We start from the raw sequence: 26,684 nt of genomic DNA on the forward strand, positions 1-26,684 counted from the left end.
ACGGTGCTGCGGGAAAATGCGACGGCGGCACGGATATATGAGATACCCTTTGGAGGGGAGGTGGCTTTTGACTGCAAAACAGTTCCCTAGGTGGTTGTTCCGGGAATGTTGGCTGGTCTGGGTTAGGTTCATAGTGATAATTTCTGTTGTTACTACTACTCGTGCTCTCGATGTTTGTGACTGCTCGGCTCGGGCGCTGTGTGTGTGTGTGTATGGCATAGCAAACATACCCCAAGGGGGAGAGGGTCTTCGTTAGGCTCAGTCCCCGGCCGGTCTGGTTGGTGGGAAACGGCGCAAGATGGTTTATTTATTCGTCTGATCATAAACGAACGTCACTTGGGGCGGAACGAAAGGGGGGGCGAACAGTTTGGCCCTGTCACAGAGCAGGTGTGTTTTATAGCCAACTCGGCTGTTCCGGGGCGTGCTGTACCAGTCTTGGGCCAAAGCTTTTAGGTTAGATAGCGGGTTGTTTTGGGGCGTTTAAACGAAGGTAGCAGTGTACGGAACTGCTCCGGAACGTAAATCGTCTTCGTCGCTGTATGTTCGGTGACGCAAAGCTTGCCGCCCAACGTTCCACGAGCCCTGCGCTTCCCGACTCGAGACCATGGCCACATCACCATTGCCGTGGATTGATGCGGAATCCAATAGTCTCCCGCTCTCTTTAGTCCTGATATATCCGGGGCTCGAGCCGATTTTCGGTTCAGAGAGATGACCCATTTCGGTACGTCGCGCGGGATCCGAGCAGTCCAAAGACATGCGATCGTTTCGGTGAGCAGCAACAGGTCCCCAGTATTCCGCACTATTCCCCCTCTTAACAGCCCTCGACTTCCCTCTCACCAACCCGTTAACCACCCCCCTCCCAATCTCACATCCCTACCCCCACCTCGCCCCCAGCGCCTCATAAGCCCCACCCTCGACGGGCAACACACTCCCATGCCTCAAATTCCTCGGAAACGCACCCCTGTTACTCGCCGTCCAGCCACTGTTACTCTTCGGGTTGGTGCTCTCGAACGGACGGTACCCATCCTCGCCATAAAAGTCCAACAGCAGGTGCACCTTCCCAGGGTCCGTGTTGTCTAGGTATGCCGCGGGGCCCTCCACGCCCTGCTGGATTATGGCGCCGTCGCCGCCGGGCCGGGTCCAGGTGCCGAAGAGCCCGTTCTCGGAGACCTCGACGAAGACTGTCTTTCGGGTCTCGTCTTTCATGAAGCGGAGGAAGGAGGTTGAGTTGGTGCCGTCGAGGGGGACGAAGTTCAGGTCGATGATGTTGGTCGGGTTCTTGTCGATGAGGGTCTGCGGGGCGGTGAAGGTTTTGAAGTCGCTCGTGTAGGCGTAGCGGATGCGGATGTTGGAGGGGGAGCCGGTGTGTCGGGGATCGGAGGTGGGGTACTAGAAAAGGGGGGTGAGTGTTCTGTTTGCATTATGATATGTAAGTTATTCGATGGCTTCTCACAAATTTGGACGCCCAGTGAACCAGGTATTGCTCTGCTATAGTTAGCCTCACGCTCGCTAGTCCTTACCCCGAGACAACATGCCTTTTGCGGGATCCCAGATCGCCTCTGGGGCCCATACCATGCCGGCAGTGGCATCTTCCACGACGACAAGCCTCTCGTTCCCCCAGTTGATCAGGTCAGTGCTCTCCCAAACAAAGATCCCTCTCGAACCGGTTCGCTGTGCTGCATCCCATGTTGTCTGTCCAAGCGTCAGGATGCTGATGAAGTGCGATCGAACCCATGTGATGGCCCCTCGAAGCCCAACCCACCTTCCCAATGTTCAAGTCCGTCCCTATTATGTACCACTTCTTTCCAGCTTCACTTCCACCTCCCGAAATAATGGTCGGGTCCCGGACACCCCCCGTCCCTTTGGTCGGCCTTATGACGGGCGAACCCCTGTTCAGAGCCCGGAAGAAGAGAGGGTCGTTGCCATTGCTGAGGTAGAAGTATACGTAGGGGTCGGCCCCAAGGAAGAACACTCCCAAGTATCCAGCCAAGTTTGGGTCGGCACGTTTGGCCACTTGACCACTGTACCCCGCAACGTCGATGGCAAGCCCAAATACAAAACTCGACCATAAGGAAAGCAAGGTCACGAAAGTGACCAGCGTTCCAGGTCTTATCCACGCCATGGCGAAGACGTAGGAACCGTAGGGTTCCGAGGGCGTCCGACCGGCACGGGATTACTTGGAACCAGAGCCGAGTACCGGGGAGAGGGAAGGTGTGGTGGCTGCAAGGCCGGGTCGATCTTGGGCGGCAACGCCTCATATATCTTCACCGCCATCACCGTCCAGACAAGCAAGTAACACCGAGGCCGCACGCCTTGTTGCCAAACGGCTTCCCCACACTCGCTTGTCCCACCACGGTTGCGTTGCATTTAGGCTTAAACTGCCCAGGGGTGTGCTGCACGTCGCTGGCTAAATCTCGACATATTATTTGAGCGCATACCGGCGAAAATCAAGAAGAGCCGCCGAGGTGGGTGGTTGTGTCGCAATAACATCTTGATGTGTCTGTCTGGAGCCGAGCATGGTGATGATGACCCAACTTCACCACCCTTGGCGGAACCGGCCTGGCGGCGGATTTGTGGAATAATTATGGTTTCGGGCCGGTGGAGGTTGTATTCGCAGCTCGACCGAGGTCCATGCTCCCATACCCCGGAGTCATTGCGGGGATCGGCAGTTGAATGCCCGAGAGGTTGTGGTGTTGATCAAGTCGGCAGCGGAGTTGTGACCAGCTTTAAAGGGGTAAAATCTGGAATGGGTCTCCAATGTCGACTGTCCCAACTCGAGACCAGTTGAAGCTCGTCATGAAGTTGGTCAATCCATGATTCTTGACAAAGCTTGACGTCTAGGGCATTGGTTAACTAAGCTCTTCTTCCAACTTGGAATGATTGTCCGTTGTCGATATCAAGCCTATTTCCCTTCCGGTTTTGCCCTTGGCTTTGTCGAGAACTGCTTGGAAGGCCTGCAAACGGGTTTCGAAGGCCAATTCCGAAATGGCTGAGTCTTGCGAATCTATAAGGGCTGATGGATTAAAGTTGTCGAGAGTCGCAGGCTCATCATCGATAGGTTCGGCCATCTCGATATCCCAGGGTTGAGGCTCATGTACCCCAACTTCGATGGCTTGAACACCCAATTCCGGACTGGCGGCCGACTGTAGATGGAAATATCGGTCTGACGATTCTAGCAACTGGCTGTGGTGGCCCGGCATAGGCTCATTCGCGGAAATCTGCGAGAGATGGGCAGCATTGCTGGCCGAGGAAACGGTAGCCTGACCCTCAAGGCTGATGATTGTATTGGCGTGGTGTCCGAACCGCCCTTTCATGGTGTTGTCGTGCCGAAATGTGACTCCTGAGCAATACGGCGAGAACAGTCGCGCGATTGTGATGCCTAGCAACAAATAATTTTAGTCCTCGTCGACCGATACGTCCTCGGCGGGATCGAACCTTCACGTAGCCATCGACGGACGTCGACGGTGCATGGCCATACGTCTCGCGGTTTGAACGTCTCGACAAGGTGGCAAAGCTCCGGGTAGGACGCATGGCGAGAATACGGGAAAGTGACAACGTTTGGGAGCACTTCAGCATTGTTCCTCAAAGGCCGTTCGCGCAATCCGAGTTTGCTAGTCAGTCCATGCAGGCCGTTGACAAGGTCTGTCTCGTTGTTCTCCCGGAAGGCAGCTCTCTCCAGGTCAAGTGGGACCTTCCGGCCGTTGACGATAGTGCTGAGTAGGAACTCACTGAGCTGTTCCCGCAGGTCATCAGAGATATGATCAACATCGTCGAGACTATCAGATTAGTAGGGCATACAAAGGTAACAGAGGCTTGGCTTGGCTTACGCTTCAAGGAGCGACGCAACGTCGTCCGGGGAGAGATAATCCAGCTCCGCTTCCCTCTCCAGATCGTCTCCCCCTCCTCCAACGCCGATTTCGGCGACATCTTGGCCGCTGGGAAGGCGCGTGATGATGGGTCGAATCCATACCACGGGGGAGTTCTTCACCGTAGCACAATAGTTCCCCTTTTCGCAGCTGTGAAGCTTGACGGTCTCGTCGCCGGTCAGGCAGCCGGGATGGTGGGTGTTACCGCACATAAAACCTACCAATGCAGGAGCCTCTGGTGTAAGGTGTGAGGAGGGCGCGAACTTGCTGCCGGAGTGCGTGGTCATGAGAGAGCGAAACATGAGCATTTTGTATCCATCGACGTGGATCTAGCCATGTGTGATTAGACATTGCCGCTATACGATATCAAGCCCGCGTACCTTGGACTTTAACGCTTTTGAGAGAGCAATCCAGACTTCTTCGTACCTGTGGAGCAGTCAGAAGCGAATTTGATGAGGGTCAGCACACAGAGGAACTCACCCATACGTCCAGGCTTGGAAATGGAAGATGGTATCGGCAGGATACTTGGAGACCTTCTGGAGGAGCTCGCTTATTCCCTCGGCCTTAGTAGGGAATTTGATGTCGCCAGTGAAGGACGTATCGAGGTAAACCGTGTCGAGTGTCTTAAGACCAGAGGAATACTCGATCAGAGACGGCGACCTTGCAACTGCATTGACAAACCAAGCCTCGCTCCTGATATCCCCCGTGTACAGTACGGCTTTGCCTTGGCCCTCGAATACTGAGTTCTTGCGTTAGTATATTCTCAACTTATCTCACACACGTTGGGTGCTTACGGAACATCACGGCGCCGGGGCAATGGTTTGCATCGAACAGGGTGACCTGAATGTGGTTTCCAGGTTCGAGTTCGAGGAGTGTAGGGGTCTCCAGGGGTATTGGTTTCTAAACAGTATGAGTGGCAATGCAAGACTTGTGTGTACAACTAATGGTGCTCTCACGAGTAAGTTCTTGAGATGGCGATATCTCTGGACGCGAGCCTCTAAGATGCCGCTGGCATAGTTGATGCGGCAAGGATACCTCTCAAGGCGCAGGAGCATCTCCTTAGTCGCGGCCGAGCAGTAAACGCTTCAAAACACGTCAGTAAGCCAAAGCATATATATACATTACTTGGGGAACTGTGCCGTTGCTCGTACAATGGTGACCGAAGAGACTCTAAACCAGCGAGATGGTCGCTGTGAATGTGGCTCAAGAAACAGGCTAGAGGAGGGCGAACCTCTGGGTGTAAGCGGAAGAAGTCGACTGCAAACTGATTAGCCAAAGGAATATATGGTGAATTTGGGAAGATGTCCATGCCTTACCTCTGATATCGGGAAACTCGGCCACAAGGCCATTGAAGGTTGACATTGTGCACTAAAGCATTTATGCTCCCTCCCGGTCACGAAACAACGAACAATGAGTTTGGCGCACTCAGGGACTAGCAAGAGGTGGTTGGAGAGCGAATACTGTATAACTAATGGTCATTCATTACGTTGGGTGACAAAAAGTGAAAATAACGGAGAGTTGTGTGGTTGAACAAGGAAAGAGCTCAAGGCAGCAAACGATGAGAAGGGCCCCTCAGTTCTGGGACCTTGCCTGAAAAGGAAGGGATGGAGAGGTTATCACTGTCAGCTCCACCAAACAGTTTTCCTCTCAGTGTTCGGTCGTCCACTCGAGATTAGGTCCTTTTCCATCTCAAAAACTTCTAGACTACCTATACAATAGCCATTATCCCATCACCCACATCTTTCGTCCGCAATTGCCATTATTTCCCCTTCGGATTAGGAAAAAGGATGGCTCTCGGGCATTCCACACCCACCACCAGTCAGCACCCTAAACTTGATTACCGAGCCCGTCAGAAGAGCCATCAGCTTTCGCAACGACCAAACACAGATTACAAATTTACTACCGAATTATCGACCAATCGGGATATCAAGCCACCAAGCGAAATCGATGCAAATGCTAAAGATCAGCAACGCAAGATCTGGTGGAGTGCTGATTGATCGATCGGGGCGGCCCGAGTGGTCGGGTCCATGGTGTCTCCCCACACTGAGCCACTGAGAGTGACGTTCTTGGCGAGGCCACCCCTTGTTCTCCCTGCATGCTCGACGGCCCAGTCTCCGGTTTCACACTTCCAGGTTCCTTGAGATGACCAGTCTGCTTCGGGACGAGGGGGGCGGAAGAACCAACATGCCTCAATGCGCTTCTCTTCCATCCAAAGCCTTCTCTTCCGGCTAGTTATTGTTAGGCTCGCCAATTGTGCGACCAACTGATACAAACCCGAACGTGTGCAGCTGAGCTTCGGTACCGAGGACGAGCTCCTCAACGCTTGTCCCACCAACCTAACCTTGGCCATGGTCACAGGGCTGAGCTCCCTACTGGTCGAGTCGCTGACCCCAGGTCGAATTGTTGCCGCTGTCTTTCTCTTCACCCTCAGCTCCTTTATCGTCGACTTCACATGGAAGCCCCGGTACAACAACTCGCTCCCCAGAGTCGGATGCGGTAACGGTCTCTTGGGGACCCTTCAAAACTGGTTCTACTTCGTGACACGCTATCACTGCTGGGTTTCTGAAGGTTACGAGAAGGTGCGTTTCATCCTGACAACAACAATTACATCCTCAACTTCCCACAATATTGACATGGCATCATCATAGTACTCCAAAGATGGCCGCGCCTTTCTCGTCCCCTCGGCCCCGAGCCGTCCGCAAGAAATCGTCGTGCCCCGCCCCCAGACCTCTTGGATGCTCGAGCTCCCTGATCGCGTCCTATCAACGAAGGAGGCCCACCGAGATGCCCTGCACAACGACTACCAGTTCTTCGGCGTCGATGACCAGTTTCCTATTCAAACGATCCACAAACACCTGGCTCGCAATATCGCGGGGCTCATCCCTGGTGTGCAGGAGGAAGTCCACGGTGCGATAGATGCCACATTTGGACACGATACGGAAAACTGGAAGTCGTTGAGCCTGTGGGAGGCTTGGTTAGGGATCGTTCCGCGTGTGACGAACCGAATCGTTGTCGGGGCCCCCCTATGCCGAAATGAGGAGTTCCTCAGCGCTCAAGTCGCCTTCGCCGACGATGTCGTCCGCAACAGTTTCATATTGGACATGTTCCCCCGCATCTTCCGGCCGCTCGTCGCCCCATTTGTCGTTCTCCCCAACTGGTGGCACTGGCGCAAGTCATACCTCCTCGCCAAACCCGTCATCGAGCAGCGCCTCTCCGACATGACGCGCAAAGCCTCAGGGACCGACGCCGCCTACGATGACTGGCAACCGCCCGAGGACATGATCACCTGGCTGATCCGGAAAGCCCAAGCGGACAACCTCGGCGCCGAGCTCAACGTGGAGATGCTCTCCAAGCGCCTCCTCCCGGTCGAATTCGCCGCCATCCACACGACGGTCATCACCGGCTTCAATCTTCTCCTCGACCTCCTCGCCTCCGACCCCGCCCTCGGATACCTCGACACCATCCGCGAGGAAACCGCCCGCGTCTTCGCCGAGGAGAACGGCGCCTGGACGAAACAGGGGCTCGCCCGCCTGCACCGCACCGACAGCGCCATCAAGGAGAGCATGCGCTTCAGCCACTTCTCCCGCGCCCTCACCCAGCGGAAAGTGGTTGCGCCCGGGGGCGTGACCAACCCCGCCGAGGGCTGGCACGCGCCCTACGGCGCCCTGCTGATGCTGGACCTGGCGGGCACCCACCGCGATCCGGCGCTGTACGACGAGCCGGACAGGTACGATGCCTGGCGGTTTTCGCGCGAGAAGGAGGCCTACGAGGCGAAGGCGGCGGGTGAGAGGGGGGATGCGGAGGAGGCGATGCGGATTATGCGGCTGGGCATGGTCACGACGAGTCCGGAGTATTTGCCTTTCAGCCATGGGAGGCACGCGTGGTGAGTTTCTGAGTTCTGACGTCGAATGAGGTTGCGCATGTTGCTGATGGTTGGAACAGTCCTGGGCGGTTCTTTGTGGCGCATGAGCTCAAGATGGTCTTGGCTTATCTGCTGCACAACTATGATATCAAACCCTTGGCTGAGAAGCCGGAGGGGATGTGGCTTGGGTCGAATCTCATACCTGCGGTGCAGACCAAAATCGAGATCAGGAGGCGGAAGGAGACGGTTTGATGTGTATGTATATGATGTATAGTGTGATCGGTAAACAAAGTGGCATCGGTGGACGGGTAGAAAGGATAGACAGCATACAGCTTGAGCCCTTACTATGTGTTCATTGACATCTCAGTGGTAAGCTAAATACTGCTGCGCACAGAATCTTTTCACCAACAATCATTGCAGATGCCTGCGGCTAGGTGTACTACCACCTCTGGGTCCTATCGGCAGGCCCATTTCACTCTCACATAAGTGACAGCTCCTCTCCTTAGTCTCTAAACTGCTCTATCGGCTTATACCTCCAATCCGAAAAGTACGCCGGCGTCGACCCATTGCCGCCATTGGTTGTGGCATATATGCCCAGCAATGTCCCTATCAACCACGTCAGCCAGTCGCCCACTCCTCTAGGATAGGGGGCGGTCGTCGTCGGACAAGCAACCGGGTGAGCCGCAAACCCCGACAGGGAAACAAGAAAACGCAGGCAAAAAAAGAAAGAAACTCACCCGTAAACCCCCAACTAACCGCCTCATTCGAAACCTCCATCACCACCCTCCTCTCCGCCCTCCGCCCCTCCGGCCCCACCCCAAAAGCATAATGACTCGCATTACACGCCCTCACCTCCAGCACCAACCCCCCATCCCGCCACCCCTCCGGCACGGGGAACGCCACCGCCGCCGGCACCGCCGTGTACGACTCCCCCCGGAACCGCACATGCGGCACCAGCTCCCCCGCACCACCACCACCCTCTCCCCCACCATCAAGGGGGAGCAGCACAACCCCCAAATCCAAATGATGATTCTGCGTCAGAAACGCCGTCACCCCCGCCTCCTCGCCCTCCACAACCGGATTAAACCGCAGCGTCGCTGAGAAGGAAAACAGCGTGTGCTGCTGGCGCCGCGCGATGAAGGTCTGGCCCGCGGGGCCCGCGTAGTTGCCGTTGAGGGCCGTCAGGTTGAGGCGGGAGGGGGTGAGGCGCAGCGTGTTGGGGTGGTCTGCCGGGGAGGCGGTGTAGGAGGTGGCGATGGGGTAGCGCCAGTGGGTTAGGTGCGCGGGGAGGGGGTGGTGCGGGGGGAAGGTGAGGTGTTCTTCCTGGGGGAGGGATGGCGAGGTGGTGGGGGGGGTGACGAAGGGGCTGTTTGAGAAGGGGGGGGGGGGTGTTAGTTGTTTTGTTTGGGTGGTGGAAGGGGGGGAGGGGGTGGAGATGGGAAGGTTGGCGGCTTACCCTACGCCGCGAATGTCTTTTTGCTCGGGGGGCATTGGCCAACCGCTCATCTTGCCGGATATGGGGGTGAATGTTGGCCATTCGCCCTCGGGCCAGCTGACTGCGGTCATGACGGTCTCGCGGCCCATGGGGTAATGGAGGTATCCGGGCCCGGAGCGGGTGGACAGGGCGACCGCCCACCTAGGAGTTGCTATTAGCATCTTCCCAAGACTTCTTAGAGCTTTGATAGGGCTCTCTCTCACCAATTTCCGTTGCTGTCGTGGAATAAATCAGAATGGCCAACAGTTTGGACTCGGCCATGGTCAGTATCTTTTCGTTCCGCATAGGGCTGACAATCTCACAGTAACTCGTCGTGTTGGCATTGGTCAACACTGGGTTCCCGGAATAAGACTCATAGGGCCCAGATAGCTTCTTTGACCGGGCCATGGTCACCATGTGATCCACTCCGGTGCCCCCTGGTTCCCGTTAGTTTGAAATAGGTGTGCTTGGAGTGCTGGCTCACCTTCGGCAGCCAGCAAGTAATACCAGCCGTCTTTACGGTATATGTGCGGCCCTTCCGGAGCCTAAACCTAGAGTCAGGTAACGATTCCCCAGTTTCGATAGAAGACATACCATGCCGCCGGTCCCGTTCCAGATGATCCGCCATTCACCAACTGCGCCCGTGTCAAGGTCCACCTCGGCCTGCTGGATGTACGGACTTTGAAGGTGAGCATGGAACAATATCAGCAAAGAACACGAACGGCTTACCCAACCTGCCAAGCATGAGCGCCAGTAATGTACGCCTTTCCTCCTTCCCAAAAGGGTTCCGTGTCGTAGCCGGTGAAGTTGAAGTGGACGGCATTCGACCACGACTCGGGATCGTAGGGGTCCTTGGCCTTGAAGATGATCTGTAAGTAGGAGTCAGCTTTCGACTGTCAAGTTTACGGTCAGTAGCAGTCCCGCACGTTATCCCATCTGGAAGAATCCGCCTGGGGCCGGTCATCATCCACCAGTGTGGTGACCAGCCAGAAAGTATCATCATGGAATCTCAGGGTTGGTGCCCATATGCCGCTGTAAGGGCTTAGCCATGGCATTCATCAAAACCGGGAGCTGGGCTAGGTAGTTACCTAGTCGACCGATTGGTCTCAGCCAGGCGAGGAAGCTGTTCCTTCCGATTCAGCACATGGCCGATCAACTTCCAGTTCTGCAAGTCCTTGCTAGCGTGGATTGGGATGCCAGGGAAGGCATTGAAGCTTGATGAGGCACAGAAGAAGGTATGGTCATGCTCAGGAACATAGATACAGCTCGGATCTGGGTAGAAGCCGGGGAAGATCGGGTTGTAGAAGGTAGAGTTCCGAGAATGCCCCCGTGAGGCAGATGCACAGGCCGAGAGGCCTAATAGGAGGGAAGCGAGAAACATGGCGCGAGGATGAGATAATCTACACCTCTTACTTGTTCACACATGGTTGAAGCAAAGGCTCACCGTCAACTTTATGTACATACTAAGAGGGGCCTTCCCGAGAGCCCGGTAGCCGGCCCCGCAGACGGGAGGTATCCCATGTCTTTACCCGGAGTATAAACAAGGCGGGCTGGCTGCCCCCGGGTGGAAATAGCCCGAAGTTGGAGGCATATTGTGGAGGTCACGGTTGAATTTATGCCGATCTTGGGGCTCTTCAAGCATGGTGCCGAACCCGCTGGTAGTTCTCTTGAAGGGGAAAGTGAATGAGAGAGTGAGAGAAGTTGGAGTCAATTAATTAATGGTCGAGTCTCTTCCTGAAGATGATGCAGTAAACTACCTTAAGTAGAAGACTGACTTGAGGGTGCGAAAAACCCTACATCCAAGTTAAATAAATGACCAATTGTCTCCAAATTCTAAGGGCAATTGCGCGATGATAGCAAGGTCCAAGGTGTTTACAGTGATGAGAGAGAAGGTGTCGGGGGTGAGAAGAAGGCACCGCTGCACAGTGTCAAAGTTGAAAGAGGGGTCCACTCAGGGGCATATTTTTGAGGCCCGGCACGTGTCCGACCGCCCAAGGTGTGGGCACTGTGGGCCAGGATCGCAACCCCACCAACTCACTTCAGCGCAACAAGCCGCCAACCGTCAGGGTCACTGGAAAGGCAAAACGCAACACACGCAACACGCCAGTGCACGCTCAACACAACCTTGGACCTGCAACTTCACCCGTCGAACACTCACCAGATCCCAACAGCACCGAACGAAACGAACGACCGCAACCACCAAACCTCTACCACGAAACCTCGAACCTCGAACCCCGAATCTCCATCCCCCCAACCGCCCAAAATGCAAGGCTTCAACATGGGCCGGTACATCCCGCCCGACGCGGCGGGCACCACCACCTCAGGCAACCGGCTGCACGGCAAGAAGCACGCGCTCGGCGCGCGCGCCGCCAAGCTCGCATCCCAAGGCATCCTGATCGTGCGCTTCGAGATGCCGTTCGCGGTGTGGTGCGGGCACTGCACCCAGCCGACGCTCGTCGGGCAGGGGGTGCGGTTCAACGCCGAGAAGCGGCGGGCGGGCAGCTACCACAGCACGCCGGTGTGGGCGTTCCGGCTGCGGCATTCCGTGTGTGGTGGGGAGATCGAGATGCGCACGGATCCGCAGCACGGGGACTTTGTGGTCGTGTCCGGGGCGCGCAGGCGCGACTATGGGGACCGGGCGCGTGATGGTGGTGGTGGTGGTGGTGGGGATGGTGAGAGTCTGGTGGCGAGCGGGTTCGCGATTGCTACGCAGCGCGAGCGTGCTGAGGAGAGGGAGACGGCGTTTGGGAAGCTGGAGAAGACGATTAAGGACCGGGAACAGGTGGCCGGTGCGGAGCAGAGGATTGATGAGTTGCAGGATGCGGCGGAGCGGCAGTGGGAGGATCCGTATTCGTTGAATCGGAAGTTGAGGAAAGCGTTTCGCGCTGGGAGACATACCAGGGAGAAAGAAACAGCTAAGGCTGAGGAGTTGAAGGAGCGGATGGGGTTGGGGATCGAGTTGCTGCCGGAGAGAGAGGAGGATGCGAAGCGGGCGAAACTGGTCGACTTCGGAGGGCTGGATATCGAGGGGCACGACGGGGTGGACAAGGCGCTAGCGAAGCCGTTGTTCGATAGCGGACCAAGTCGGAAGGGGAAGAAAGATGACGAAAAAGCATCGAAAAGCGTGCCTGGAAAACTCAAATCAGAGATCGCCGCAGATCGAATGCGGGAGCAGCTCGTGTCGGAAGTCGTCAGCAACACCCGAGCCGCAAAAGATCCATTCCTTGATTTCGGTAGCAGGGAGAGCACGCCCAAGGGACCCGCTCGATTTCCCGGGCTCAAGAGAAAAAGGCCGGCGGCGGAAGAGGCACCAGTCCGCCCAGAGCCGGCGACAAACGAGGAGGATACACCAAAGGAGGTAGTTGGCATCACCGGTTTGGTGAACTACGACTCGGAATCGGACTAATCCGCCATTTTCCGATTCCTGGCTTATGGATTTATGATTACGGCGCATATGGTTTAAAGCGAGGTTATGATACCCTAGGTTGCTTTTGGATTAGGAACGAACACCCCTTAATAGAGCAGTATAATGAAAGCATTGGATTTCGGAGGCCGCCCTCCGGCTACATGATGTTGACTTGAGGTTGCTTATTACCAGCATGAAGGCAAGCACTTTCGTCTCACCCTTGTCATCAAGTAGGCGATGGCCTATATTCACATCCCGCTTGTTGAAATACTTGCTATAAAGCCTTGAAACCAACTCCCATGCGCGCCAAATTACCACTCAGTGAGACCGTCCCTCCGGATATGCCAGATTAGAATGAGAAAGCAGAGCGCAGAACGAAACCAGGTGAGAAACCCAAAGCCAGCCTTATGCAACTCCTCCCAGAACGACGAAACCCAATGCCTGGAGGCGAGGGAATGATGCTTATTCCTTGCTTGCTCCCAACCCTAAAAGAACCCCAATCGCCACCGTATCATACGTCATCCATCTGGCCCGCCGGCTGTGCCTCCTCGTCATCGTCGTTGTAGCTCCCCACCGAGGAGAGGTCATCGTCGTCTTCGCTCTCGGCGCCGGCCTCGTCCGCCGCGTTCTTAGTCGCATACCTCGAGACGTAATCTGCTCACCACATGGATCAGCGTCGCCCTGGCCACTTATCGCAGCCCAGAAGGTATAGACCCACCCTTGACCTTCGCTTCGTACATCTTGGAGTCCCGAAGCAGCAAGGCGGCCGCCTCACCGTTGAGCGGGTCGGACGGGTTCGGGTAACGGAGGAGCTGCGGCAGGAAGACCTCGAAGATGTTGATCATATCGAACATGGGCGACCACGCTTGGTTGATGACATCCAGGCACACGGATCCAGACCTGTCGTTTCAGGTTAGTCACCCCTTTCCTCTCGTTTCGTCGGGCCCCGGGATGCGCCAGTAGGTGGTTATCTCGTCGGCTTTCCCTTCCTCCTCTGCCCTACTCACAGTTCGTCGATGTTCGGGTGGAAAATCCTGTTCACGAAGCCAATGCTAGGGGACTTATACGGGTACTGGTCCGGCAGTTCGACGTGGACTTTCCAGATGCCGCCTTCGAACGGAGCTGTGTTGGGAAACCATGTCAGCCATGGTTTATAAATCGACGGCCGTGCGTTTCGGAAGGGTGCGGGACGTGTGACTAACTCTCCGAAGGACCCTTGAACTTGACATAAAACTCCTGCCTGCGTCATCGGTGCCTCGGGTTAGTGCCTGCCGGCGTTGTCGGGCGAGCCGCAGTCGTGGGGTGGAGCTTACACTGAAGGAGTCTAGAGTTAGCCGTGCGCTCAAAACCTCATAGCAGAGGTGCAGGCACGAAGGCCGGGGACGGGGGAACATACTGCTATCTCGAACCAGCGTCACTTCATAATCGCTCATGAGCCTTCACTGCGGTTAGCGCTCGGTCATTTCTGGGTCTTGTCCGTAGAGGCATACATCTTCATGACCTAAAGTTCTTTGTAAGTCGGCATCCAACATTGGGTCCTGTGGTCGCTCTGGGACCAACCAACTTACGTCAGTCTCGATACGGCGGCGAGGGGAGGCCATTTTGGAACTCTGTAGGCGGTTTCTTCCGGGATTTCTTCTTTGCGGCACACTCGAAATGGCCTCGTCTTGCTTGAGCTGTCGATGTTGGTAACAGACGGTTGTTCGGTGCAAGGTAAATGTGGTAGTTTGGGGGAGCGGTTTGCGGCGGCGGTGGCGGATGGAGTTGAAGCGGAAGGTCGGAAGTGGGGAATGCGGAAGCCGTTAATGGGACGCCGGCTACGTTAATGAGCAGATGAGGGGTTGATCAGTTGACTCAAATGTCGTGTCCCAAACTGGTACCTGATTCTCGTCCTTTGTGCCTTAATCTGCAGCCCGATAATCTGGTAGGTTCCAGGTCACGCAGGTGAACTCGAAGGAAGCAAATGAAAGGTGCACACCACAAATAGCCTTATGCACAAAATATCAGGACGGGTTGGGCCTCGAAGTGGGCAGAAAGTGGTGGGCTGTCGGCCGTTTGGGCGATAAGGAACGCCTGTGGCAAGGTCCACTACCTCCGAGCCGTTAATCAAGTTCCATACCAACGTCGCAGTCTGGACAAAGACAGCCAACGCTCGTGTGTTTCGAATCGATTCATGGGGTTAATGTAACCTAACTATGGTGCTATTCTCCCAACGGTCTGTCCCGAGAAATAACTATTCTCGCGCCCCCAGACGAGAACGCCGAATGCACTTTTGTTGTTGCTGAGGACCACGGGAGCATTTAAGGGTCCAGTGTTCGGTGTGCCCCCCTGTCGTCCCTTCCGCAGAGGCGAAGGAGGCGGTGACGCAATGCCATTGGCAGGGGTCAGGAAGCTTCTTTGTCAGGTCCGGATTGTGGGATCTTCACCCGACATCAACCCGCAAGGTCGCCGCTTACTCATGCATACGAGGACCGTGTAGGGAGATGGAAGTTATGGACGGGAGTTCCTTAAATGGCTCAGAACTTGCCCGAGCCGAAGACACATGCACTGTTTAACGAACGACCCAGGATAGGTAGAGATATTATACATAGGTAGGTACCCTCCACCCACGAATGTCTTCATGCACCACTCGACATCCTCAGTGTGAAGTGATCAGTCTAGGTCGCATGGTGGAAAATACAAATCATGTTCAAAGCGTTAAATCCCCCGGGCCGTTCTTGAAGCATCCAATGCTCTGGTATTGCTGATGGCGGGCCGGGTAAGGCAATGCGGGCATTTTGATCAGCTCCTGCCTCACTTTGATGGCGGTGTTCGGTTAAGAGTGCAGTGGCTCAAACACCGTCCGCGCCTGCAACTTCAAACTAAATTCGGATGATATTTCAAAGTCCCTTATTTGTTGCCCCTTTTCCGCGATACAAAATGTTTCCCTTTTGAAGCGACTTCACTGTCAGAGCAAACTCCGAATACCTCGGTCCCTCAGCCAGAGCCCCCATGTCCCCAGGGGTATCAGCCAATCAGGCCTCTCCATCTCACGTGGGGCTGAATTCAGCACCAATCCGATCAGCCGAACCCCAACCCGCCGCAACCGTTTTCAGCAGAAAGATGACCACAACTCCAGCTGGTCCCTCAGAGATAATACTCAATTGTACGCAGCAAAAACTATCATGACTCGGTGAATAAAAGTCGCAAAAAACACCACAACCATTGGATTCCTGCCGTTCCTCTTTACTCTTCTTGCAAGCACCACAGCGTTTTCCATTTTACAACAACCCAACCCAACCTTTTTTTACTGTGCATAATACCCCTGCAGCGCATCCTTTAACATTGGAACACACGGACGCAACACACACACAAAGTACCCATGTACCTCTCCTCGGTCGCACGGTCGCTGTCCAGGGGCACGCGACCGTCGCGACTCGGGCTCTCCCCTTACCTACCACTATTATCGACGACGGCACAACGGACACAGGCCCGATGGAGCTCACACTCCCCCATGGGCACGCCGCCGGCCAACCCCAGGAAACCGGTCACCCTCCCTGTCCTCAAGAAGATGCACAAGGGGGGTGAGCCCATCACCATGATCACGGCCCACGACTTCCCCAGCGCCCATGTCGCCGATGCGGCCGGGGTGGACGTCATCTTGGTTGGTGACAGCCTGGCTATGGTTGCCCTGGGAATGGAGGAGACAAGTGAAGTCTTGCTTGAGGAGATGCTGCTACACTGCCGGTCCGTGGCACGTGCCACGAAGGCTGCGTTCACAGTATGTCTTATATTCCCCCCTGTCTTCCCTGTCTTCCTTCCCTTCCCTTGCCAACCAGCCTTCCCTTCTTAGATTGGCGACCTTCCCATGGGTTCCTATGAAATCTCGCCAAGCCAAGCACTTGAGACGGCCATCCGCTTCAAGAAGGACGGGCGCATGCAGGGTGTCAAGCTAGAGGGCGGCCAGGAGATGGTGCCCACGATCCAAAAGATCGTCGGCGTCGGGATCCCCGTCCTCGGCCACGTGGGCTTGACACCGCAGAGGCAGCATATCCTCGGGGGCTTCCGTGTCCAGGGCAAGACGAAGGCCAGTGCGGCGAAGATTCTCGATGACGCCCTCGCGCTTCAGGAAGCGGGCTGCTTCGCGCTTGTCATAGAAGCCGTCCCCGCCGAGGTTGCGGCCCTCATCACCGAGAAGCTATCGATCCCGACCATCGGGATAGGCGCCGGGAATGGCTGCTCGGGCCAGGTGCTGGTGCAGGTCGACATGACAGGTAACTTCCCGCCTGGGAGGCGCATCCCCAAGTTCGTCAAGCAGTACGGCAACGTGTGGTCGGAGAGCCTCCGGGCCATCGAGGCGTATCGGGACGAGGTGAAGAGCCGGCAGTACCCTGCCCCCGAACACACGTACGACATGCCCAAGCAGGAGTTTGAGGGGTTCGTCGAGGCGACCAAGGGTGTGTAAGCACGCGAAGCATGCATGCATTGGGTGTTGCATTTTCGGGCGTATGTCATATATAGGTTAAGCGTTGTGCGGACGGAGCATGTCGGCGGCATTTTGATAGCGCATTGGCGGATACCATATGTTGATAGCCAATTCTGTAGCGGTTTGTTTTTGGAATTGGCGTCCCTGGGGTTTGGCATTTGCCGATTCCGGTGGGCAATCCCACATTTCTTCTACCCAAACGCCGGCGTCACCGAGTACGCGACGTTGAGGTGATCGCTGGAGTCTTTAAAACACTGTAAAAAGTCAGCACTCAGCCCTCCAACCTGAGAGACAGAGAGAGGCCGACCCTCCACAAGTTCCCCACCACCTCATCCAGCGCAGGCGCGAAGGTGCTGTTGATGTACAGAAACACGCTCTCGTTCTCCGCGACCTTGAGCATCTTCCTCAGGTACGCCACGACCGACTCGAACTTGTGCGTGCTCGCGACCTTAACCAGGTCCCGCCGGATCGCCGGTGCCGACCCGACCGGCCGAAACCGCACCACGACCTTCTCCTGCGGGAAACCGCCTGCCGCCGCGAGCGCGGCCGTGGCGTCACGCGGGAGCGCCGTCAGGACTGTGGACGCCGCCATGGTCAGGGGAAGGTCTGGCGAGTCCCGGCCTTCGAGGACTGGGGAGGCGGGCGCCGAGTCATTGTTGTTGTCGTTGTTACTCGGAGAGGCGCCGCTCATCTTGTTTAAAATGCCTCGTTTTCTTCCCTCTGAGCACGTCGACCGCGTTTCGCTTCGCTGGCTGTGAGATGTAAATCGGATTACTAGGCTCTACGGCGAGTGCGGTGTTTTGCGAAGGATGTTTGTTGTAACTGGGATTAAGTTGGCCGAGGACAACCCCGCGCTGTTGACTCCTGTCGATTCCATCATATGCACTTGCACGCGCGGTCAAAACCGGGGTTAGGGTATGCACAACAATGAGCCAACCCTGTTTGAGTGAGTTGGAGCCTCCTGTTTCCTAGGAGAATTGTCATTTTTAATGAGCCGATGACCACGGGCCGTCAATTCAACAAACTTCTCAGTCTCAACTTCCTCATTAATGATTTTCCGTCGAGCTTAATCGGCAACCAGCGGCGTGCGGCTGTATTTTCCGGAGTGACACGAGTGGGAATCGAGAAAGCGCGCTGGGGTCCAGACTGGGGCAGACCCGCAAGCGGGCCGTTGAACTGCTGAGCTTCAGGGGCCCAGACCTCGGCCAGGTAAGGCTGAAAGCCACAATTTTCAGGCCTTATCCAATGGGAGGGGGGGATTCTACCAGCTCTTGCCGTCTTGGCGTATGGAGCTGGTACCCTCGTAGCCTCCAAAACGAAAAAAGTGGCATGATTCTGCGGACAAATGGGCCCAATCTCGAAAACACTGCGTCAGGGCAACAGCGCCCGATTGGCCTCTGCCCGCTCCCTCATGAACAAATTTCTGAGGTGAATTTCCCGTGCGGACTAACTATCGAACCACCCGACAATATCTGAGCGACGCGAAACCCGATTGATACCTTCCCCTCAGGAACAAGCCTGGGGTTTGTTGAGAATGTCTCGAGCTGATTCAAGATCAAAGGTACCATCTTTCGGTTGCCCAATCCAACAGCCGGTATCAATTAAGCTTTCGTGAAATCGAATGGTCTGCTTCCATGTATGGATCAAGGTACAAAGTCTTCGTCGTCACCTCATCCACTCATCCACCGACTGCCGTCTTCCCTTGCTGGCTGGGTTGCCCTTGCCGAGTCTTCCAGGGTGTCATACTCCTCCATCTTCAACTGCCAGTGTTCCCATTCGAGAATCTTGCGGAGACTTGTAACTCCAACCCTGTTTCTCACTGTTCACCCTCGTCCTGGTATCCCCGGGCCACTGTTTTCTGATCGCGGGAAATCATTGTCGCCACTTCCACTCAAGTGCACCTCCTTGTTACTCGACGTGTCTCCCATAAGTCATCCGAATCGGGATTTTGTTCGAGAACGGCGGTATATGCTCGCCTGCACTGTCTCACGATAATATCTCGCCATTCATCTACCGCCTTTACTCCTCACTCTTCCCTTTTGTATTTCACCCCCCTCCGTTATACTGTCGATCCGTCTACACAATAGGTGATTTCTGAACCTCACCTTTTCGTCGTGCCGTTCTCTCAGTGCCGCTACCGAACCCGTCCGACTCCGACTTGTGCCCACCACGGCCCACCCGACTATCACATGCAGCATTTCGCTGTATTTTGTGCTTGACAGGCGTCTTCTCAGTCTAGGGGTCTCCGGCCTGGGTGCTCTTCTATTTACCTTTTTATTACGGCACTGGCATGAACCGCAGCGATGGACTCGAACGATCCATTTTTTCGACAGCTCGAGTTCTTCCCTATGTCTGACAACCGAGTATGACCTCTCTCACTTACTATGCCGCTCTCTTGCTCACGTTTGTCAGCAGGTTGACTCCGTTGGCCAACCCTTCTCGGCCGGGACCTCCACACAACCTCCCTCGATATGGGAAACAGCCGGGCCAGCCCTCGACACGGGGCTTACCATGTCGCCGTCAACAGCTCCCACAAGCCAAACACTCTATTCTGTTACCCAGCCATCTCCCGTCACCGGGTTCACAGCCATGTCCCATGACGCCTTATCAAAACGGAAGTCACCGGCCCAGGGGATCCAATCCAGGCCAGTCCTGCCAGCCCGGGCCCCTAAGTTGGCCGATATGCATGAGAGGAAACGATCGAGGTTGAGCATGGATGTAACCACGCCGCTTGACTCGGTCGACTACTGGATCGACTTTGACAACGACGACAGCCTTCCCAGCATACCCGAGACATTCGAGCCTCAGGACCCGGACAGTGTCAAAAAAGACAAGGCTCACATGCGCCGGTGAGTGATATGAGACGTCTTGACACCTTTTCTCTCCCGATTTAAGAGATGGACAGTGACTAATACTTTTGAAGGAGGCCTACCAATCCCACCCCCTCGGCTTCCATGTCGAAATCTGACGATTTCATCGACGACAGTGCGCTTGACAACGCGTTATCGGATGAAGATGGCTTCTCGTCCATTAATCTTGTCGACCAACTCTCACAAATCAGTACGGTACCGCCCCAAGAAGTGCCGCCACGCGAGGGTTTGTACTCGACGCCCCTGAGTTGGGAGCGGCCGCAGTCGGGAATACGCATGGATTCGCTAGCCGGCTTCCATGGTTCCTCGCTAAATGAAGCGGAACAAAGACGGCTGATTGCCATCGCCATGAACCCAGGGTCGAGTATGGGAGGCCTTGGCTCAGACATCAACTTCAACCTCGGGATGGCCGCCGGTATGGCCATCCCGTTTGGGACCGGACTCGAAGGCTCCAGGATAGGTCAGGGGCCGAAGCCAGTATCTCCACCGCACCCATCCGGAACCCAAGGCCGTACAGGATCGTCAAGCTCGCTAAAGAAACAAGGAAACGAAAAAGGGAAGGAGAAGCTGAAGACCGGAGACAGGGCAGCGCACAATGACATTGAGCGGAAATATCGAACGAACTTGAAGGACAGGATCTCGGAGCTAAGGGATGCGGTTCCGGCCCTCCGGACAATATCGGAAGAAGGTGACGAGGGCGAAGAGATGCAGCCATCAAGAGCGGCCAAAGTCAGCAAGGTGCGTTGGGCTCAAATTCACTAAAGGAGCGGGAAATTGTTGACAAGACTTTATAGGGCACTGTTCTCACCAAAGCAACCGAATACATTCAGCTCCTCGAACGACGGAACAAGCAAATCGCCCAAGAGCACCGAGATCTCTCGAGGCGACTACAGGCGTTTGAAGAATTACTGAGCGCGACGGCCGGGCAAGCATATAGCATGCCAACCTACAGCAGAACTCTATTTGACCCAAGAGGGTTCTGCTAGCGCATCCCACCACTCACCTACTTGCTGCAAACTTCTTGTGCATATATATCTTTTCAACTTTTTTCTCGTTTTTTAACTCACTCCAATCATTTCTACAATTAGTCATGGCCCAGAGAGGAAAACGAGGCCGGAACACTAGAGCATACCTCTGCGGCGCGGCATTGCGCGGACGTTCTTCATGGCATTACCGCGGAAGTCTGGAGACTTAAGGGAGGTTAAAATGGCGTTATACTCGCTCGCCACGGCTTGCTCGAGTGTTCCCATCTTCTACTCGGGAACTGTTTTTCTTGTTTTGTTTTGTGCTTATCGGGATACGGAGCCTAAACCACAGGCCTGGCGTTAACTATGTAACGGCATCATGGGAACGGACTGAATCACATCTCCACTCGGCCTCAACGGGGTTAATGGGGTCACTAAAGGGAAAGGCGTTTCTATCTCATTCGGCCAACCGGTTGGTTGGGATCGGCGGGGGTCGGTGCAAAATCAGGGGCTCGTGAATAACGGCCTTTGAGAAGAAAAGTTAAAATACACATCAATCCATCTTTTTTTACACGCGCTTCTATCAGACATGATATTACACAGTACAAAGTGATATACAAGGCACCTGCGCGCCAAACCAGTCTATCTCAGCGCCTCGATGTCCTCCACTTCCTTAACCGCCTCGGGCGTCAAGACCAGCGGATCTTCCTCGTCCACGCACACGCTGTCCTCAATCCGGACCGCCAACCCCCTAAAGTGCTCCGGGAACCTCTCATCATCCGGGACGTAAACCCCCGGCTCGATGGTAACGCAATGCCCCGCCTTCAGCGGCACCGACCGCGGATACCCCGGCACGTCATGCACATCCAACCCGACATAATGCCCAACATGATGCGGAAATAGCGTGCCCATCAGGTCCCCCCGCCGCGCCATCACCCCCCCACCAAACTCAAACCCCAACTTGACCAACTCCCCCTGCAGCGCCGCCTCCGTCTCCCGATGAACCTCATCCAGCGACAGCCCACTCCCCGCCTTACACAACCCCACACTCGCCCTCTGCACCCGCAGCACCGCCGCATACAAATCCCTCTGCGGCGCCGAAAACCTCCCCCCGACAGGCCACACGCGCGTGATATCCGTCACGTAACCCCCACACTCCCCGCCCGCATCCACCAGCACCGTCTCGCCCTCCCTCAGCCGCGCCGTGTTGTGCGTGTAGTGGATCATGCGCCCGCGCGACCCGCCGGCAACCACGGCGACGTAGGCTTCCCCCGACAGGCCCCCGCCCGTGAAGGCGTGCGCTAGGTAGGCGTGCAGCTCGCGCTCGCACGGCCAAGGGCGGCGCATGGCGCTGGTGAAGGCGCGGCCGGAGACGCGGCCGGCCTGCCGCATCAGGGCGATCTCGGCGGGGGATTTGAGGGCGCGGTGTTGGTTGACCAAGGGGGAGAGGGGGGCCGTGGAGGGGGTGGTCGGGAGTTGGTGGAGGATGGAGGGGAGCGGGGTGGGGGTGGGGGTGGTGGTGGTGGTGGTGAGGTTGAGGGAGATGTCGGTGTAGATGCGGGATGCGGAGCGGAGGAGGGGCGGGAGGAGGGTGGGCAGGGCGTGGATGTCGCCTGCTTCGTCGGCGTTGAAGACGTCCTCGGCGGCGCGCAGGCCGCTCCAGGGGCCGGACCACTGCTCGGCGACGGGGTCTTTGGGGCGGCAGAAGAGGTGGAAGGTGTAGTCGCCGAGGGAGGGGCCCGTCTTGCGGATGACGGCGAGGGATTGTGGTTCGGAGAAGCCGGTCAGGTAGAGCAAGTTGGATTCTTGCCGGAAGGGGTAGAAGACGGCGCCGGAGCGGTACTTGACCTCGGCCGAGGGGAGGATGGCCACGCCGCCGTCGGCTAGACTGAATGCTAGCTTGGCGCGGCGGTCGGCGTATTCTTGGGCGGTGATTCCGGGAGTTACTAGAGTTTTATTGGATTATTTAGCTAATGATCACATATCGTTTGCAGTAATTTAATAACACACAGACACACCTTCACCAGGTTTCAAAATGTGAGGATGCGTCTCATAAACGGGTTGGCCAAACTCGAGTTCGGCCGCTGAAATTGATGTTGCATAACCGCGGTTCCATGTCCTCCTTGGTAGCAACGATCTGGTAGGAGCCTGGAGGGGCTTGTGTATTTGCCGCAGAGCGACCCTGAGGAGTCTCATCTTGAGAGATCTGGTTTTGTTGTGTAAGTGAGCGAGAAGTGAGTGAGAATGGCAAAACTGTGAATTTGCAGCTGATGATCCAAATCGGGTTTGGTTCCGAGTGCCCCCCAGATTCGACGCAGTACCCTTTCCGTATCGTATTTACAGGACCAAATACAGTACCTCCCACCTTGGTACATCGCATTCGAGCCTATTTCTTTTTCCGCGTTTTTGTTCTTAGACTACACGCATGCTTTGCAATTGGGAATGACCTTAGTAAGAGGAAGATAAAATATCAAACTTTCTATTTCTGTCTACCCAACCTCGGAAACCGAGGCCACTTCCATTTGTTTTCAAGGTTACTGTGCAGTGTACGAATAATTGTCAGTCTGTGCCAGTGCCAGCGGGTGGCAGGGCACCCAATTGGGGACGTTGCTGTGAGCGACAGCGCGCCCCAGCTGGCAGCCGCGTCTGTGGGGCGAAAGTTTGTTGTGCTGCTCGAAGCAGGCTTAGCTCGCGGGAGCTCGGGCTCCTCCCGCGCCAAAAAGCCCTTTCCCGTCAAAACTGACCTGGAACCGACCTGCACTGACCTGAGACTGGATCGAGGAGCACCACTCATCGACAAAAGACGCCTCTCCGACACTCTCTCCTATGGGATACGGACTTGCCAGCCGCATGTCGTGATCCATTGTCCATTCCTGATTGCTGCACCGACCTCTCCCGCCCTTTTCCCGGTGCGCTACGCGGAGGAGTGTCGCTGTGCAAAAAGGGACGCGTTTTTGGTGCACGCCAGCTCGCGTGTGCTTGGTCGCTGTTGCCAGGTCCCCCCTCCCAGCCAGCACCAGCACCGGCCCCTCCCACTCCTCCCGTTCGTGGCCATCCGCCAGGCCACCCAAGCTGCACCTCGACAATAGCCCGCCAGAGATTAAGCTGGGCGTGGCATGTTTGACGAGTCATTTGCATGACGGCAGTATCTCTATCTTCCAGCCTCGGCCTCAACCCAGCTCTCCGCCATGTCGACGGCGAAGAGGATCCCCCTCTCCGCCAGCAACCCTAATGTGGTAAACTCGCCAATGCGAGCCCCTTCGGGCTTCAATGGCGCCAAGAAGGTTCGCTCGCATGCGGATACGATGCGGGAGGAGCCATATGGCCAACCTCCACCGGCGAAGCGCCAGATGATCGAGCGTGGGATTGCGTCGCCGTCACGGCCCAAGACGACCCGAACCATCGCCCACCGAGCGGCGACGCGGGCAACGGCGAGCACTGCCACGGCACAGAAGGCGTCCGCTGCTTCCCTGTGTCAGCCGACCGACGAGGAGTTGACGAACCTGCGGACGTGGCAGACCCAAATCCGCTCTCGTTTTCCCAAGATGGTGTTCTATTTCGAGGGCATCTCCGACGAACAGCGGTCCAAGCTCGCGAAACAAATTGGCCGCTTAGGTGCTGTAAGTAGTCCGTATTGTGCTGCGTCTATCCCGACACACCAAACTTACCACCCACGCGTTATAGCACGAAGAGAAGTTCTTCTCTATCAACATCACGCACATCGTCACGAACCGGTCAGTCCCGCCAGAGAAACCGAGAGGCGAACGCGAGGAAGACCCGGATGCCCAGGGCGACAACGAGCATCCCAAGACCATCGACCCTTCGCTCCTCAACCGAACCGCGGATCCAACGAGGCGAAAGTTGGTATACGACACCCCGGCCGGCCGAAAGCCCAAAACACGCAGCACGGATGTTCTAGACCGCGCTCGTGACATGGGCAAAAGGATATGGTCACTGGAGAAGCTGAACAAGATTCTGGAACTTGCGTTGACCCCGAACGAGCATGTGAGTGGTACGCGGAGCCACGGCACAACGCAGGGCACCAGCAGGGCAGGGAAAGGCGGGGCCGATTTGGCTCAGCTCCTAGATCACGAACGCGAGCATGGCCCCTCGGACCGCGACCCCACCGTGTCGAGGAGCGATCTGGTCAAGTTTACCGGTCCGTATATCTACGTGTACGACCTGGAGGAAAAGACGAAGCCCGTCATGATCAGAGAATACCGGAAGGCTACCGATCCCAAGGACCAGGACTGGCCGCAGTTCCGGGTCACGTCGCAAGGTCGATGTCCGTTTGTCCTTGATGAGAGTCATGACCATCCGGAGAAGGAGACCCGAGCTCGAACCAGGGCTGCCAAGGCCGCCGCCGCGGAAGCGGTAGAGCCGGCAGCACCGAAGCCCAAGGCGTCCGATATTCCACTCAAGGTCAGCACAGGCAAACGCACATTGGCCCAGATGGAAGATGGGCACAATCGAGGGGCCGCGGGCATCCGAGCGACCGAGTCGTTCGACCGGTCTAAGATCGCGAATCCGCCATCGCTAGAGTTCCGTTCCCAAAACGCCTTTATCAGCCACGCAAAAGCGGGCCGTTTCTTGGCTGGTGAGCCCGTGGCATCCGGCCTACAGCCGTCCAACGTCACGTCGGCGATTCGGTCGCAAATGATATCATCCACTACTGGTGGCGTGTTGGGAGCGAAGGCCGGGACGAGCAAGGAGATCCACGGACTTCAGCGGAAGGTTGTCATATCCCAGGATCCAAGCTCTCGCCGTATGGCCGAGATGAGCCACGACAACAACACATTTGTCCGGTCAGCCAGCCTCAGCCAAGCAATCCAGCGGAAACTCGACCCAGTCCACGAGGACGGGATATCGAGACAGAGAGAGAAGCTCCGCCGGACCACCAGCGTGCCGGTGCCCCAGCTGAGAAAGCGTGATCCTAAGCCCGGGTATTGCGAGAATTGTCAGGACAAGTTTCCTGATTTTGATGAGGTGAGTCCAGCGCTTCTTTCCTTGTCCACCGGCCTCGGCTAACTCGCCACAGCATATCCTCTCCCGCAAACACCGCAAGTTCGCCGAAGACGACGGCAACTGGGCACAGCTCGACAGCCTCCTGTCCCAACTCGCCCGCGAGCCCCGATATTGAGCATCCGCTCCCAGTAAATCGCGCTACCCAGGCGCCTCCATCAATATCCCTTTTCACGAATTGCCCACCCCTCAGCAAAAGAAACCAGCCGGTCCTCTTACCCGGCACATTGCTTCGTTGTCAACGACTGGTGCTATTTTGCACTTTTCTTCCTGTCTTGGCTGCCTTGCGATCAATCAAGTCACAACCAGCTTTCACATCACGCCGCGGGACGCCGCATTGAAACCGACATCTAGCATTTAACATGGGGAAGTAGAGTCGATTTTGAGTCAGAGCGAGTACATATTCCGACGCATTTTTCCTGAGGGCGGCGGTTATTGGTGTTGGCGCATGTGGGGAGCGGCGGCGTTATCTGCATTTTTGGAGGGCTGTCGACCTGTTATTCTTTCAATCTTACTTTGACTGGTTGCCGTTGTGGTGGTCAGGACAGGAAAAGGGTGGACGATTCTTGGTCGGTCGGGCATGAAGGGGTCAACGGGTTTTGTGTGCTGAGCAAGCATCGACCGGAAGGTGGTGCAGCGGCGTTCAAACAGGTGGTGCTCCGCGACCAGGGGGCGGCCGTTTCAAGGGTCTATTGTCGATCCCGGGGCTCAAACTTTGTCGAACGTATCGTGCTGGTGGATGAGCAGACGCGGC

At 56.2% G+C, this 26,684-nt stretch overlaps 11 protein-coding genes across 11 annotated transcripts; 5 read left to right on the forward strand and 6 right to left on the reverse strand.

Annotated features, from left to right (window-relative positions):
• Window positions 1–746: 746 nt before the first annotated feature.
• B0H64DRAFT_234298 (glycoside hydrolase family 43 protein) lies at window positions 747–2,485 on the reverse strand. Its single transcript, XM_062799774.1, has 4 exons — window positions 1,763–2,485; window positions 1,536–1,692; window positions 1,454–1,485; window positions 747–1,389 (listed from the first exon to the last, which is right to left on the reverse strand). The coding sequence occupies exons 1-4, from the start codon at window positions 2,120–2,122 to the stop codon at window positions 874–876; spliced, it is 1,065 nt and encodes a 354-aa protein (XP_062656191.1). The 5' UTR covers window positions 2,123–2,485; the 3' UTR covers window positions 747–873.
• Window positions 2,486–5,402, reverse strand: B0H64DRAFT_234297 (beta-lactamase-like protein). The gene is made up of 9 exons (XM_062799773.1): window positions 5,183–5,402; window positions 5,018–5,123; window positions 4,823–4,949; window positions 4,661–4,766; window positions 4,347–4,605; window positions 4,247–4,292; window positions 3,828–4,195; window positions 3,436–3,776; window positions 2,486–3,379 (listed from the first exon to the last, which is right to left on the reverse strand). The coding sequence occupies exons 1-9, from the start codon at window positions 5,226–5,228 to the stop codon at window positions 2,850–2,852; spliced, it is 1,929 nt and encodes a 642-aa protein (XP_062656192.1). The 5' UTR covers window positions 5,229–5,402; the 3' UTR covers window positions 2,486–2,849.
• A 560-nt stretch (window positions 5,403–5,962) lies between these two features.
• On the forward strand, window positions 5,963–8,075 carry B0H64DRAFT_407375 (cytochrome P450). Its single transcript, XM_062804565.1, has 3 exons — window positions 5,963–6,445; window positions 6,515–7,749; window positions 7,809–8,075. Exons 1-3 carry the CDS (start codon window positions 6,215–6,217, stop codon window positions 7,978–7,980), a joined length of 1,638 nt encoding a protein of 545 aa, XP_062656193.1. The 5' UTR covers window positions 5,963–6,214; the 3' UTR covers window positions 7,981–8,075.
• A 155-nt stretch (window positions 8,076–8,230) lies between these two features.
• Window positions 8,231–10,583, reverse strand: B0H64DRAFT_328415 (glycoside hydrolase family 43 protein; the record flags this gene model as incomplete). Its single annotated transcript, XM_062800830.1, has 10 exons — window positions 8,231–8,334; window positions 8,466–9,094; window positions 9,185–9,364; window positions 9,427–9,475; window positions 9,526–9,639; window positions 9,687–9,747; window positions 9,797–9,881; window positions 9,932–10,071; window positions 10,129–10,234; window positions 10,291–10,583. 10 exons carry the CDS (start codon window positions 10,581–10,583, stop codon window positions 8,231–8,233), a joined length of 1,761 nt encoding a protein of 586 aa, XP_062656194.1.
• A 652-nt stretch (window positions 10,584–11,235) lies between these two features.
• On the forward strand, window positions 11,236–12,752 carry B0H64DRAFT_365776 (CWC16 protein). The gene has a single exon (XM_062801885.1). It carries the CDS (start codon window positions 11,466–11,468, stop codon window positions 12,606–12,608), a length of 1,143 nt encoding a protein of 380 aa, XP_062656195.1. The 5' UTR covers window positions 11,236–11,465; the 3' UTR covers window positions 12,609–12,752.
• Window positions 12,753–13,119: 367 nt separating this feature from the next.
• On the reverse strand, window positions 13,120–14,209 carry B0H64DRAFT_377182 (ubiquitin-conjugating enzyme/RWD-like protein; the record flags this gene model as incomplete). The annotated part of the gene is made up of 8 exons (XM_062802519.1): window positions 13,120–13,262; window positions 13,327–13,508; window positions 13,616–13,730; window positions 13,811–13,848; window position 13,922; window positions 14,005–14,045; window positions 14,099–14,109; window positions 14,177–14,209. The coding sequence occupies 8 exons, from the start codon at window positions 14,207–14,209 to the stop codon at window positions 13,120–13,122; spliced, it is 564 nt and encodes a 187-aa protein (XP_062656196.1).
• Window positions 14,210–16,101: 1,892 nt separating this feature from the next.
• On the forward strand, window positions 16,102–17,052 carry B0H64DRAFT_328621 (ketopantoate hydroxymethyltransferase; the record flags this gene model as incomplete). The annotated part of the gene is made up of 2 exons (XM_062800841.1): window positions 16,102–16,368; window positions 16,441–17,052. 2 exons carry the CDS (start codon window positions 16,102–16,104, stop codon window positions 17,050–17,052), a joined length of 879 nt encoding a protein of 292 aa, XP_062656197.1.
• A 106-nt stretch (window positions 17,053–17,158) lies between these two features.
• On the reverse strand, window positions 17,159–17,856 carry B0H64DRAFT_234710 (ubiquitin-like autophagy protein Apg12-domain-containing protein). Its single transcript, XM_062799775.1, has 2 exons — window positions 17,381–17,856; window positions 17,159–17,327 (listed from the first exon to the last, which is right to left on the reverse strand). The coding sequence occupies exons 1-2, from the start codon at window positions 17,762–17,764 to the stop codon at window positions 17,265–17,267; spliced, it is 447 nt and encodes a 148-aa protein (XP_062656198.1). The 5' UTR covers window positions 17,765–17,856; the 3' UTR covers window positions 17,159–17,264.
• Window positions 17,857–19,376: 1,520 nt separating this feature from the next.
• Window positions 19,377–20,929, forward strand: B0H64DRAFT_329270 (uncharacterized protein; the record flags this gene model as incomplete). Its single annotated transcript, XM_062800871.1, has 5 exons — window positions 19,377–19,436; window positions 19,486–19,626; window positions 19,693–19,922; window positions 19,997–20,681; window positions 20,738–20,929. The coding sequence occupies 5 exons, from the start codon at window positions 19,377–19,379 to the stop codon at window positions 20,927–20,929; spliced, it is 1,308 nt and encodes a 435-aa protein (XP_062656199.1).
• A 557-nt stretch (window positions 20,930–21,486) lies between these two features.
• B0H64DRAFT_365789 (peptidase M24, structural domain-containing protein) lies at window positions 21,487–23,166 on the reverse strand. Its single transcript, XM_062801886.1, has 2 exons — window positions 22,927–23,166; window positions 21,487–22,854 (listed from the first exon to the last, which is right to left on the reverse strand). The coding sequence occupies exons 1-2, from the start codon at window positions 23,102–23,104 to the stop codon at window positions 21,551–21,553; spliced, it is 1,482 nt and encodes a 493-aa protein (XP_062656200.1). The 5' UTR covers window positions 23,105–23,166; the 3' UTR covers window positions 21,487–21,550.
• A 768-nt stretch (window positions 23,167–23,934) lies between these two features.
• On the forward strand, window positions 23,935–26,359 carry B0H64DRAFT_234861 (Dfp1/Him1, central region-domain-containing protein). Its single transcript, XM_062799776.1, has 3 exons — window positions 23,935–24,528; window positions 24,593–25,894; window positions 25,947–26,359. Exons 1-3 carry the CDS (start codon window positions 24,097–24,099, stop codon window positions 26,046–26,048), a joined length of 1,836 nt encoding a protein of 611 aa, XP_062656201.1. The 5' UTR covers window positions 23,935–24,096; the 3' UTR covers window positions 26,049–26,359.
• Window positions 26,360–26,684: the final 325 nt, after the last annotated feature.

This window comes from Chaetomium fimeti, assembly GCF_033439085.1.
Source record: "Chaetomium fimeti strain CBS 168.71 chromosome Unknown B0H64scaffold_7, whole genome shotgun sequence".
NCBI lineage: Eukaryota > Fungi > Ascomycota > Sordariomycetes > Sordariales > Chaetomiaceae > Chaetomium > Chaetomium fimeti.